The sequence below is a fragment of the Eubalaena glacialis genome, chromosome 4 (assembly GCF_028564815.1).
Source record: "Eubalaena glacialis isolate mEubGla1 chromosome 4, mEubGla1.1.hap2.+ XY, whole genome shotgun sequence".
NCBI lineage: Eukaryota > Metazoa > Chordata > Mammalia > Artiodactyla > Balaenidae > Eubalaena > Eubalaena glacialis.
The window spans coordinates 124,076,033-124,090,514 of NC_083719.1; the positions used below are offsets into that span (position 1 = coordinate 124,076,033).

The 14,482-nt window shown below is 40.3% G+C and overlaps 1 protein-coding gene across 3 annotated transcripts in view; it reads right to left on the bottom strand.

The window, feature by feature from the left end:
- The window catches only part of PPP2R2B (protein phosphatase 2 regulatory subunit Bbeta), a 685,183-nt gene that overhangs the window by 107,424 nt on the left and 563,277 nt on the right, over nt 1-14,482 (bottom strand). For 2 of the 3 annotated variants that reach the window (XM_061189802.1, XM_061189801.1), the window contains one exon: nt 569-666. The exons of the other annotated variant lie outside the window; for it this stretch is intronic. In XM_061189802.1, coding sequence (XP_061045785.1) covers nt 569-666 — 98 coding nt within the window. The remainder of the gene's footprint in view (nt 1-568; nt 667-14,482) is intronic. 3 annotated transcript variants of the gene reach the window in all.

A 14,482-nucleotide genomic window follows, 5' to 3' on the forward strand; every position in this document is an offset into this window, starting at 1 on the left:
TAACAGACCACAGTATAGTGTAAATATAACTTTTATATGCACTGGGAAATCAAAAAATTGGTGTGACTTGCTTTATTGTGATATTCCCTTTATTGTGGTGGCCTGGAACTGAGCCCACAATATCTCTGAAGTATGCCTGTAAATTGTATGTATTCTCTTCTGACCCAAGTTATCCTTTTCATATCTGTTGGGGAAGGGTTATATTTTTTATCCTAGGTATTCTGTTAGGAGTCCCTGAATTTCAACAGCTGGAGGAGGATAAACCCCACTGAGAAAGGAGGCGTTACACCCAACAAGCACCCGCGGAATTTTGCAGGTCAGATGAGAAGTGAGGTCGTTTTGAATATGCAATACCCAGGTTTGGAAAGATGAGACCTTGCCCAGAAAAGGCTCTATTTTCCGGTGCTTTTGTGAGCCTGAGTGTGTAACTATTGATGTTAATGACTTTTTGGCAGTTTTAGTTTGCAAGCCAAGCAGCAAGGTTAAGGGCGACACATGAGGATTAAGGAACAGTGGGAGGCCTTCTTTAAAAGAAGAAAATGGGCATTTTGCATTCACTGCCACTTACCTCCTGCTCTCGTTGAAATATTACAACCCGACCCCCCTTGTCCCCTGTCGCTAGTAATTCTCCCGTGTGGTTGAATTCTACCGTAGAGATAATGTCAGCTGAAAAAAAGAAGACAAAGGCAATTTAAGTAACTGCACACTTACTTTGAAACGATAGATAATAGACATACTTTTCTGTGCATTTAAGGGCTTAGGGCTTTGTCTCTGCAGTGGAATTTACAAGGATTTTGCGTTCTGTATTTTAAGTGCCACTAGAAGTGGCACTTGGGAAAGTAAATATCCTAGATGCCCACCCTGCACTGTGGTCTCTAGGAACAACTGGAGAGAACAAAAGGAAAAAGCACATTCAGACCCTTTTGTTTTGGGCAAGAGAAAATGAATTTCTTCACGGCTCACGGAAATGGCAATTTTCTTTGATAATTTCTACCAACCACAGGCTCTTTTCCCACCCGTGTCCTTCTGCATTCCCCTTTCTTCTACACCCAGAAACTTCCCCAAATGCGTTTCAGTTGTGGAATCCAAATGAGGGCTGAAGACTGAGGAAGAAGGGGTGAGATGCTTGAAGCTCAGACACCGAAAACGAAGGGGCGGATCACAGAGGAATCGTCGGGAAATCTCCAGGAGCTGGAAACTCAAGGAGGGACCCCACAAATGCTCCCTCTTTTCTGGTGAGCCGAACACACCCTTCTGGAAGAGCAGGGTCTTACTGCAACCCCAGGAGAAAGGTGCTGAGAAAACAGGGTCACGAGGTCAGAGGGAAGAGAGAAATTGTACTCTGTATTTCTTTTTTTTTTTTTAAAGTGTATTTTTTTTATTGGAGTATAATTGCTTTACAATGTTGTGTTAATTTCTGCTGTATAATGGCATGAATCAGCTATATGTATATCTATATCCCCTCCCTCTTGTACTCTGTATTTCTAAACAGAGAAAATACACAGGCATCAGGAACTCAGCTCACAGATAATTGCTGAAGGAATGCCAGCCTGCCAAGTCTTTCTTCAATGCTGGTTACCCGCGGAGGAACACGGACAGGTAAATTACCTATGATTGGATTTATTAGGGCTATTTTTAGAAAAATGTCAGAGGTTAATTCCTCTGCAATTATTCCCCTGCAGGGCTCCAACAATTGCTACCAAGAGTGCAAATGAGTTTAAAAAAAAAAAAAAAAAAAGGAAGCAGGGGAATTATGACTGTGGCCTTTGACAGAAGTACATTCCGAAGATTATGTCCATGTAAGGAAAGCAAAGGAGAAACAGTGAGATGGAAAACTAAGGCAATTACCCCTGAATAATTCAAATCTCAAATCTCACTTTAATATCATCATTTCAGGATTTTCTTTGTATGCCTGATTGATTCAGGTAAGTAGTGTAAAATTCTCCACTTTGCTTCTAACTGTCCTTTTCCATACATGAAAAAGCTTCGAATGGTCATTCTTCGTGCAGAAGGAAAAAGAATAAGGCATAAACCATAGGCACTTTCAAGCCAGGCACATTTAAAAGAATAATTCATGATTTCTGTTTTGGCATCTTAGATAACTGACCCCAGTGGTAGCAGATTCAAAGCCTACAGGGCCACGAGGGGACGTGGAGTGAAGTAAACCAGGTGAAGTAGCAAGCTTGTGTTCCCTCTTAAAAGACAAGTGGCTACTCAGTTAAAGCCAACTGTGACTATGAAATATTACCTGTGTTGCCAGATATTCTGGTTTTTTTTTAAAAAAAGCTGGAAATCTAGAGTTTTATGCAAAATCGCTTAAGTTTTACATATTGGCAACCAATTATTTTGTTCAGTGCCATGACATTAAAAAAAATATAATCTTGTCTATCAGCTGAAAATGGTTTGTGGGTCACCAGCTTCTGACTTCTGGTCTCTAGAGTCTACCTTCAGAAAAGGCCACCCCATTCCTTACTGACAATCTCAACTGGACATCCCATCCATTCGCTCAAGAAGACCCTTACAAATGAATACTACCTGAAGGAAACACAAAATAAGCTCCATGGCTACTCAGTTCCTGAAGTAAGTTTAGAAGGCCCATTTCTAGAACAAGTGCCCAAAGAGGAGCATGGAAGCCAGCCACCCCGAGTGAATTATCGGCCACTTTCCTTTATTAGAGTTTGCGTGTCTTAGCAAAGCACTCTCGTGTACAGAGGAGACAAGAAGGCTGTTTAATGTTTGCAGTCGCCTCAGAACGCCCTGGTTGAAAAGCACTCGAGTGCTGGGATACACTTCTAACATTAGTTCCTGCTTCTGGCTTTTCAATGAGTGGCTAGCCACGGGGTTATTCACGAAGCTTCCTGGCTTTGGGGGAGAACCTAAAGCAGACATGGCTATTTCTTGTCACTTCCAGGCTTCTGTCAGGCACTAAAAAATGAGTCAAACACTTTACAGAGAGAAAGAGAAGTGAGGAGCAATGAGAGGGTGATGAGGAGACCAGGCCTGGGGGTTAACAGTGCCATACTCATGTCTTTAGGGCTAAGATTCTACTTAAGGGCAGCTGAAGCCCTTCCTCTCAGCAGCTGTGTGAACACAGATGCTGGAGTTCTAGGTGGGTTCCAGGGCTAGTGCACTGACAACAAAGAGATGGGTCTTCCCTTTTGGTGACATTGAGTATTGGAAGGAAGAGGTAAGTAGCTCTTTCCAAGATTAGCCTCTGGCTCAGATTCCAAGAAAATGTCATTCCAAGGGAAACAAAATTCAGTCTCCCAGGGATGACATTCATATTGTCTTTTTGCCTGGACTCTTTGAAAATGTCTTCACTCTCTCTTTAAGATGCACACAGGTCAAATCAAGGTAGGAGTCAAGCTCAAGTCCAAGCCACATGATCCAAGGCAGTATTATTAGAATTTTGCACTATGGGATATCAGGCATGGTCCCAGCTATAAAAATACCTCCTTTGTTTTCCAAGTGTTATCATCGTTTGTGCTATGTCTCCCTCAAGAACCTTGTCAGAGAAAGGTTGACTGGCATGGCAGGATTCTGAAATTCCTTAGTCTTTTGCCAAGTCCTTGCCTTTATTTTAACCCTGCCAGGCAGGTGGTCTGTATATTGGGTTGTTTATATCTGGCTACTGTGTGCTTCCCTTCAGAACGTATGCATTGCAGTTCAAGTTAATACCTGTTTTGAACTTTTATGTTTCCTGACTCATTTATCATGGCTAAGCCAGTAGGTGTAACCAGAGTATTTTCCTGCCCTATCCATCTCTGCATAGCTTCATCTATGACTGTTTAATAATTGATGCAAAATTCATGAATCACCCCACATTCCAATTTCAAGATACAGAAACTTCTGATACAGTACTCCTGTGCTTGCAACATGCTCTTGGTAGAGCAGTTTAAATTAGAAAACATACAATGCTCGAAACAACATGACTTTTGTTGAGCACAGAAAGAGGTTATGGCGATAATAATAAACTAGCAAACTTAGAAACGATAACGTCACCTGAAATCATGGTCAACAGAAATCAATTCATCAAGTTCAATTAAGGTTCAGTTCATCAAGTTCAATTAGAGGACATTTGCCTTTAAATGATAAGTGTGTATGACAACTCATTTTCTTAAATGCCCAGCTGAATCATGCTATTATGCAAAAAGCTATAAGCTTGAGCATTTTCTCTCTGTTCTATAAAGATGTGAATGAAGTGCATGTTTTTGACTAAAAACAAAAAGCAGAAGCCAAAAACAGTTATAGAGGTCAAATGTAGTTAACATGATTTTTTAAGGAAATCCTGGGAGGTATGACGTTTGCCCTGCTCTACATCTATTTGTGCTGATTTAATTTCCACAAGATGGTGGCCTGGTAACCCCATTTCTAGTTCAAAAGGCACTGATAAGATCAAGTTTTTCATTTTTAAAATCAATCTCAGCATCCTTCAAAGGTTCCAGACTAGTAAGTTCATACATAAAGTTTCCATTTAACTGAATAATAGAAATTGACTTGGCAATTATATGCATGTGATTGTGAGGCTAAAGAAAAGGAAGGACCCCCTTGTTCATGCCCTAATCTCCCCCAGTATATCATGCTAGGCTGGAGTCTATGCAATGCCAGAGCACTGGGCTGAGTACTAGTACTGGGTGATTTTTGATAAAACGATGGCTCAGTGTAGACTTAGGACCTAAAGCCAAATCCTCTGATGGGACAAGATCTCACTGACCAGGTCACTAGCACTGGCCTCTCAGCATCAATCATAGGGATTGAAATGAGACGGTAATGCAGTTTAGCCTTCAGAGTCCATTAAATGTTGTATCTTTCATCTTGGAAACATCTGGGAGATAATACTATAAAGTCATATATGTACTTTATCAGCTGACTAGTTCTGCACAAGCAATATTTGGCTTTCTTCCTGATGAGGAGGTCAGTTCTAGCAGAATCTGCTGTTTCTTCAGCTAGGATAACGATATCAGCAAGAATGGAAAGCAGGTTTCCTAGCGGATGACAACGGTGAAATGATAGTAGCTGCCAGAAAGTTTGTGTTGAGAAGAATTTGGGAGGCCACTTCCAGGTCAAAGTGCTGTGATTAATTGGCAGTGACTCCTGCAGTGGGGGGAGGTGACATGTGGAGCCTTTGTCACTGCTGCATAGGAGTTTCCGGCTAGATTGGCCTTGACGTTGTGGATCATTAAACAAACAGGGGATTCTTAGGTTCCCTGGAGGGAATTAAAACTACTCCTTCCATCTACATAACACTGTGGACTCCTTGCATTCTGGTTCAGAGTCCAAAGTCGGCATCCATTTTCTCAGATAAGGTTTTCCCTGGTAAGTTTGGATGACTGAAATAGTACATTGGAGTATATTTTCCACCAAAATAGGGGAGAAAAGGAAGTCTGGTTGTGACCAGACAAGATATACACAAGAACTGCTACTGAGACCGTGCCAAAATGGTCATGTTGAAAAGATATTAATATAAGAATCAGGTAATAAAATAGTATGTGTCAGATGACCTCAATTTTGTTAAAGTATTTACATTTTAAAATACGTTTTTTTAAACTGGTAAAGTAATATATACTTACTAAAACTTCCATTAATACCAAGATGATGATTAGAATATAAACTGAAATATCCCCCAAAGATAATAATTAACTCCTATAAATACACACACAAATAGTCATAGGAAAAAGTCCGTCAGGGAGAGTACAGGATGATATTGTTTTGGGGTAGGACATGGATGACTAACTTTATTTTTTTACAGTCTTCTAATTTCTCAGCATTTTCTAATCTTTTTACCTTGACCATAAATACTTGAACAATTTTTGACTTTTAAGCAATTTTAATTGACTTTCAAACTGAACACAAGATTTTAACATTTACCTCAGTGACTTTTTATTTTTTAATTTAATTTAATTTTTTTTAACATCTTTATTGGAGTATAATTGCTTTACAATGGTGTGTTAGTTTCTGCTTCATAACAAAGTGAATCAGCTATACATATATATATATATCCCCATATCTCCTCCCTCTTGCATCTCCCTCCCACCCTCCCTATCCCACCACTCTAGGTGGTCACAAAGCACTGAGCTGATCTCCCTGTGCTATGCAGCTGCTTCCCACTAGCTATCTATTTTACATTTGGTAGTATATGTAAGTCTATGCCACTTTCTCACTTTGTCCCACCTTACCCTTCCCGTGTCCCCAACTCCATTCTCTACATCTGCATCTTTATTCCGGTCCTGCCCCTAGGCTCTTCAGAACCAATTTTTTTTTTCTTTTGATTTCATATATATGTTAGCGTACGGTATTTGTTTTTCTCTTTCTGACTAAATTCACTCTATATGACAGACTCTAGGTCCATCCACATCACTACAAATAACTCAATTTCGTTTCTTTTTATGGCTGAGTAATATTCCATTGTATATATGTGCCACATATTCTTTATCCATTCATCTGTCGATGGATACTTAGGTTGCTTCCATGTCCTGGCTATCATAAATAGAGCTTCAGTGAACATTGTGGTACATGACTCTTTTTGAATTATGGTTTTCTCAGGGTATATGCCCAGCAGTGGGATTGCTGGGTTGTATGGTAGTTCTATTTTTAGTTTTTTAAGGAACCTCCATACTGTTCTCCATAGTGGCTGTATCAATTTACATTCCCACCAACAGTGCAAGAGGGTTCCCTTTTCTCCACACCCTCTCCAGCATTTATTGTTTGTAGATTTTTTTGATGGCCATTCTGACTGGTGTGAGATGATACCTCATTGTAGTTTTGATTTGCATTTCTCTATGATTAGTGATGTTGAGCATTCTTTCATGTGTTTGTTGGCAATCTGTATATCTACTTTGGAGAAATGTCTATTTAGGTCTTCTGCCCATTTTTGGATTGGGGTTTTTGTTTTTTTGATATTGAGCTGCATGAGCTGCTTGTACATTTTGGAGATTAATCCTTTGTCAGTTGCTTCATTTGCAAATATTTTCTCCCATCCTGACAGTTGTCTTTTCATCTTGTTTATGGTTTCCTTTGCTGTGCAAAAGCTTTTAAGTTTCATTAGGTGCCATTTGTTAATTTTTGTTTTTACTTCCATTTCTCTAGGAGGTCGGTCAAAAAGGGATCTTGCTGTGATTTATGTCATAGAGTGTTCTGCCTATGTTTTCCTCTAAGAGTTTTGTAGTGTCTGGCCTTACATTTAGGTCTTTAATCCATTTTGAGTTTATTTTTGTGTATGGCGTTAGGGAGTGTTCTAATTTCATTCTTTTACATGTACCTGTCCAGTTTTCCCAGCACCACTTATTGAAGAGGCTGTCTTTTCTCTATTGTATATTCTTGCCTCCTTTATCAAAAATAAGGTGACCATATGTGCGTGGGTTTATCTCTGGGCTTTCTATCCTGTTCCATTAATCTATATTTCTGTTTTTGTGCCAGTACCATACTGTCTCGATTACTGTAGCTTTGCAGTATAGTCTGAAGTCTGGGAGCCTGATTCCTCCAGCTACATTTTTCCTTCTCAAGATTGCTTTGGCTATTCGGGGTCTTTTGTGTTTCCAAACAAATTGTGAAATTTTTTGTTCTAGTTCTGTGAAAAATGCCATTGGTAGCTTGATAGAGATTGCATTGAATCTGTAGATTGCTTTGGGTAGTATAGTCATTTTCACAATGTTGACTCTTCCAATCAAAGAACATGATATATCTCTCCTTCTGTTTGTATCATTTTTCATTTCTTTCATCAGTGTCTTACAGTTTTCTGCATACAGGTCTTTTGTCTACTTAGGTAGGTTTATTCCTAGGTATTTTATTCTTTGTGTTGCAGTGGTAAATGGGAGTGTTTCCTTAATTTCTCTTTCAGATTTTCCATCATTAGTGTATAAGAATGCAAGAAATTTCTGTGCATTAATTTTGTATCCTGCTACTTTACCAAATTCATTGATTAGCTCTAGTAGTTTTCTGGTAGAGTCTTTAGGATTCTCTATGTATAATATCATGTCATCTGCAAAGATCGACAGCTTTACTTCTTCTTTTTCGATTTGGATTCCTTTTATTTCTTTTTCTTCTCTGATTGCTGTGGCTAAAACTTCCAAAACTATGTTGAATAACAGTAGTGAGAGTGGGCTACCTTGTATTGTTCCTGATCTTAGTGGAAAAGGTTTCAGTTTTTCACCATTGAGAATGATGTTGGCTGTGGGTTTGTCATACATGGCCTTTATTATGTTGAGGTAAGTTCCCTCTATGCCTACTTTCTGGAGGGTTTTTATCATAAATGGGTGTTGAATTGTGTTGAAAGCTTTTTCTGCATCTATTGAGATGATCATATGGTTTTTCTCCTTCAATCTGTTAATATGGTGCATCACATTGACTGATTTGCGTATATGGAAGAATCCTTGCATTCCTAGGATAAACCCCACTTGATCATGGTGTATGATCCTTTTAATGTGCTGTTGGATTCTGTTTGCTAGTATTTTGCTGAGGATTTTTGCATCTATGTTCATCAGTGATATTGGCCTGTAGTTTTCTTTCTTTGTGACATCTTTGTCTCATTTTCGGACCAGTGTGATGGTGGTGTCGTAGAATGAGTTCGGGAGTGTTCCTCCCTCTGCTATCTTTTGGAAGAGTTTGAGAAGGATATGTGTTAAGCTCTTCTCTAAATGTTTGATAGAATTCACCTGTGAAGCCATCTGGTGCTGGGCTTTTGTTTGTTAGAAGGTTTTTAATCACAGTCTCAATTTCAGTGCTTGTGATTGGTCTATTTATAGTTTCTATTTCTTCCTGGTTCAGTCTCTAAGAATTTGTCCATTTCTTCCAGGTTGTCCATTTTATTGGCATAGAGTTGCTTGTAGTAATCTCTCGTGATCCTTTGTATTTCTGCAGTGTCAGTTGTTACTTCTACTTTTTCATTTCTAATTCTATTGATTTGAGTGTTCTCCCTTTTTTTCTTGATGAGTCTGGCTAATGGTTTATCAATTTTGTTTATCTTGTCAAAGAATCAGCTTTTAGTTTTATTGATCTTTGCTATCGTTTCCTTCATTTCTTTTTCATTTATTTCTGATCTGATCTTGATGCTTTCTTTCCTTCTGCTAACTTTGGGGGTTTTTTTGTTCTTCTTTCTCTAATTGCTTTAGGTGTAAGGTTAGGTTGTTTATTTGAGATGTTTCTTGTTTCTTGAGGTAGGATTGTATTGCTATAAACTTCCCTCTTAGAACTGCTTTTGCTGCATCTCATAGGTTTTGGGTCGTCATGCTTTCATTTTCATTTGTTTCTAGGTATTTTTTGATTTCCTCTTTGATTTCTTTAGTGATCTCTTGGTTATTAAGTAGTGTATTGTTTAGCCTCCATGTGTTTGTATTTTTTACAGATTATTTCCTGTAATTGATATCTAGTCTCATAGCATTGTGGTTGGGAAAGATACTTGATATGATTTCAATTTTCTTAAATTTACGAAGGTTTGATGTGTGACCCAAGATATGATCTATCCTGGAGAATGTTCCATGAGCACTTGAGAAGAAAGCGTTTTCTGTTGTTTTTGGATGGAATGTCCTCTAAATATCAATTAAGTCCGTCTTGTTCAATGTATCATTTAAAGCTTGTGTTTCCTTACTTATTTTCATTTTGGATGATCTGTCCATTGGTGAAAGTGGGGTGTTAAAGTCCTCTACTATGATTGTGTTACTGTCGATTTCCCCTTTTATGGCTGTTAGCATTTGCCTTATGTATTGAGGTGCTCCTATATTGGGTGCATAAATGTTTACAATTGTTATATCTTCTTCTTGGATTGATCCCTTGATCATTATGTAGTATCTTTCTTTGTCTCTTTTAATAGTCTTTATTTTAAAGTCTATTTTGTCTGATATGAGATTTGCTACTCCAGCTTTCTTTTGATTTCCATTTTTATGGACTATCTTTTTCCATCCCCTCACTTTCAGTCTGTATGTGTCCCTAGGTCTGAAGTGGGCCTCTTGTAGACAGCATATATATGGGTCTTGTTTTTGTATCCATTCAGCCAGTCGATGTCTTTTGGTTGGAGCATTTAATCTATTTACATTTAAGGTAATTATTGATATGTATGCTCCTATTACCATTTTCTTAATTGTTTTGGGTTTGTTATTGTAGGTCTTGTCCTTCTCTTGTGTTTCCTGCCTAGAGAAGTTCCTTTAGCATTTGTTGTAAAGCTGGTTTGGTAGTGCTGAATTCTCTTAGCTTTTGCTTGTCTGTAAAGATTTTAATTTCTCTGTCAGACCTGAATGAGATCCTTGCTGGGTAGAGGAATCTTGGTTGTAGGTTTTTCCCTTTCATCACTTTAAATATATCCTGCCACTCCCTTGTGGCTTGCAGAGTTTCTGCTGAAAGATCAGCTGTTAACCTTATGGGGATTCCTTTGTATATTTTTTGCTGTTTTTCCCTTGCTGCTTTTAATATTTTTTCTTTGTATTTAATTTTTGGTAGTTTAATTTGTGTCTTGCCGTGTTTCTCCTTGTATTTATCCTGTATGGGACTCTATGCACTTCCTGGACTTGATTAATTATTTCCTTTCCCATATTAGGGAAGTTCTCAACTATCATCTCTTCAAATATTTTCTCAGTCCCTTTCTTTTTCTCTTCTTCCTCTGGGACCCCTATAATTCAAATGTTGGTGTGTTTAATGTTGTCCCAGAGGTCTCTGAGGCTGTCCTCAGTTCTTTTCATTCTTTTTCCTTTGTTCTGCTCTGCAGTAGTTATTTCCACTATTTTATCTTCCAGGTCACTTATCCGTTCTTCTGCCTCAGTTATTCTGCTATTGATTCCTTCTAGAGAATTTTTAATTTCATTTATTGTTTTGTTCATCATTGTTTGTTTACTCTTTAGTTCTTCTAAGTCCTTGTTAAACGTTTCTTTTATTTTCTCCATTCTATTTCCAAGATTTTGGATCATCTTTACTATCATTACTCTGAATACTTTTTCAGGTAGACTGCCTATTTCCTCTTCATTTGTTTGGTCTGGTGGGTTTTTACCTTGCTCCTTCATCTGCTGTGTGTTTCTCTGTCTTCTCATTTTGCTTAACTTACTGTGTTTGGGGTCTCTTTTTTGCAGGCTGCAGGTTCGTAGTTCCCGTTGTTTTTGGTGTCTGCCCCCAGTGGCTAAGGTTGGTTCAGTGGGTTGTGTAGGCTTCCTGGTGGAGGGGACTGGTGCCTGTGTTCTGGTGGATGAGGCTGGATCTTGTCTTTCTGGTGGGCAGGACCGAGTCCAATTGTGTGTTTTGGGCTGTCTGTGGCCTTATTATGATTTTAGGTAGCCTCTCTGCTGATGGGTGGGGTTGTGTTCCTGTCTTGCTAGTTGTTTGGCATAGGGTGTCCTGCACTGTATTTTGCTGGTCGTGAGTGGAGCTGGTTCTTAGCATTGAGATGGAGATCTCTCGGAGAGCTTTCACCATTTGATATTATGTGGAGCCGCGAGGTCTCTGGTGGACCAGTGTCCTGAACTCAGCTCTCCCACCTCAGAGGCACAGGCCTGACACCCAGCCGGAGCACCAAGACCCTGTCAGCCACACGGCTCAGAAGAAAGAGGAGAAAAAAAGAATGAAAGAACGAAAAAAATAAAACAAAATAAACTTATTAAGATTAAAAAAAAAGATAATTATTAAAAATAAAAAAATTTAAAAGTAATTAAAAAAGAAAGAAAGAAGAGAGCAACCAAACCAAAAAACAAATCCACCAATGAAAACAAGCATTAAAAACCATACTAAAAAAAAAAAAAAAAAAAAAACAGACAGACAGAACCCTAGGATAAACGGTAAAAGCAAAGTTATAGAGACAAAATCACACAAAGAAAAGCATACACATACACACTCACAAAAAGAGAAAAAGGAAAAAATATATATATATATTGTTGCTCCCCTAGTCCGCCGCCTCAATTTTGGGATGATTTGTTGTCTATTCAGGTATTCCACAGATGCAGGTACATCACGTTGATTGTGGAGATTTAATCCGCTGCTCCTCAGGCTGCTGGGAGAAATTTCCCTTTCTCTTCTTTGTTCGCACAGCTCCCGGATTTCAGCTTTGGATTCGGACCCGCCTCTGTGTGTACGTCACCTGAGGGCGTCTGTTGTTCGCTGACAGGACGGGGTTAAATCAGCAGCTGATTCGGGGGCTCTGGGTCACTCAGGCTGGGGGGAAGGAGGGGTACGGATGCGGGGCGAGCCTGCGGCGGTGGAGGCCGGCATGACGTTGCACCAGCCTGAGGCGCGCCGTGCGCTCTCCCGGGGAAGTTGTCCCTGGATCACGGGACCCTGGCAGTGGCGGGCTGCACTGGCTCCCGGGAGGGGAGGTGTGGAGAGTGACCTGTGCTCGCACACAGGCTTCTTGGTGGCGGCAGCAGCAGCCTTAGAGTCTCATGCCCGTCTCTGGTGTCCACGCTGATAGCCGCGGCTCGCGCCCATCTCTGGAGCTCATTTAGGCGGTGCTCTGAATCCTCTCTCCTCGCGCACCCCGAAACAATGGTCTCTTGCCTCTTAGGCAGTTCCAGACTTTTTCCCGGACTCCCTCCGGGCTAGCCGTGGCTCACTAGCCCCCTTCAGGCTGTGTTCACGCAGCCAACCCCAGTCCTCTCCCTGGGGTCTGACCTCTGAAGCCCCAGCCTCAGCTCCCAGCCCCCGCCCGCCCTGGCGGGGCAGCAGACAAGCCTCTCGGGCTGGTGAGTGCTGCTCGGCACCGATCCTCCGTGCGGGAATCTCTCCACTTTGCCCTCCGCACCCCTGTGGCTGCGCTCTCCTCCGTGGCTCCGAAGCTTACCCTCTCCGCCACCTGCAGTCTCCACCCGCAAAGGGGCTTCCCAGTGTGTGGAAACCTTTCCTCCTTCATGGCTCCCTCCCACTGGTGTAAGTCCCATCCCTATTCTTTCATCTCTGTTTTTTCTTTTTTCTTTTGCCCTACCCAGGTACGTGGGGAGTTTCTTGACTTTTCGTAAGTCTGAGTTCTTCTGCCAGCGTTCAGTAGGTGTTCTGTAGGAGTTGTTCCACATGTAGATGTATTTCTGATGCGTTTGTGGGGAGGAAGGTGATCTCCACGTCTTACTCTTCTGCCATCTTGAAGGTCTCCTCAGTGACTTCTTAGACTTTTAAAAAATTCATTTTTTAATTCCCATGTAGTAAAATTCACTTTTTGTGGCATATAGTTTCATTGGTTTGGATAAATGCATGTATTGAATACATGTGTATCCACTACCATCTTCATGAGATAGAACAGTTTAATCACCCCCCCCCACCAAAGTTCCTTCATATTGCCCCTCTGTAGTGAACAATTTTTCAAAAAGGAATAAAATTATGGGAATCAAATGAGCTGATAAGTATATAAGAGCTTCTAAAGGAAGCTGTGCAAATACAGAGGCTTAATACTACTAGTCTCTATACATATGGCTCAACTCAACTTACAGCCAATGATCACTTTCTCACTAGGTAAAGATTTTATATTTTTAATATTACTGTTTAGATATTATCACCATTTACAATTTTGTTTTTAGAGTACTGGGAAGCTCAATTCATCAATATATCTTTGTTAACCTGTATCACAAACTAGGTTTATGCCTGAGGTTTTCTGCCCTTTGATTCAAAGGTCCCTTTGCCTTTAATTGAGATGATGTCTGAGTCCTTGGTTCAGTAGCATTAACTTCTTGACACTACTTCTCACATTCCTTCAGCTTGGTCCTAGTGACTGAAGCAGTGAATAGAAAGTTCTGAGAAGTGATAACAAATGGATCTAATCTTGCTTATCAATTTTGATCTATTGGCAGAAGCTGCCTATTGAGAAAGACTGAGGTCATAGCTGGGTTGGTGGGAAGGTGTTGTGATCAAATAGTCATGTCTGTCATGGGCATTGGCTTGGAAAGAGGCTGTACAGATGCCACCTGCTTGCTATACTGGCCTACTGTATATAATATACACATTCTGTTGGATCCAGAATTGATTCCTTTGTCACCTGACTGGTGTCTAGTATTTAGATACTGAATCTTTTTCCTTTAATTTGAATATAATTAATTCTGTGCATACTAGTTTAAACTTCAACCTGGTGTTGGTAATCCTCTTGTATGAAAGAATGCACGTAGAAGGGTCCAATGGCCCCAATTCCCAAGATTTTATCACAACTGCTGCTTCTTCCTATTTAACCACAAGCACAGTGCTGGAAAATAGGCACAGTTTAAATGTCAGCCTTCCTACATAGACCAAGCTCATTAAGGGCAGGTAATGTGCTGTGGCTGCTCTTGGTTGGCTGCTCCTCCAGTGTCTTTCTTCCTTGCGTGCCTCCCACTGTAGAGGCTGAAAAATCCAGATACTTGCTTCCCAGCCTCCCCTGTGGCTAGGGATACCCATGTGACCCAAATTTGTCCAATGAGGCATATAGGAAACTCTGCTGGGAGGCAGAGAGGCAGAGATTCTGGGAAAGATCTTTCTTCCCTGAATAAAAGGAGGGAAGCAAGTGATGGGAAGCCTTCTGGCTGTACTGACATACTCCTTGTATAATACTATCTTT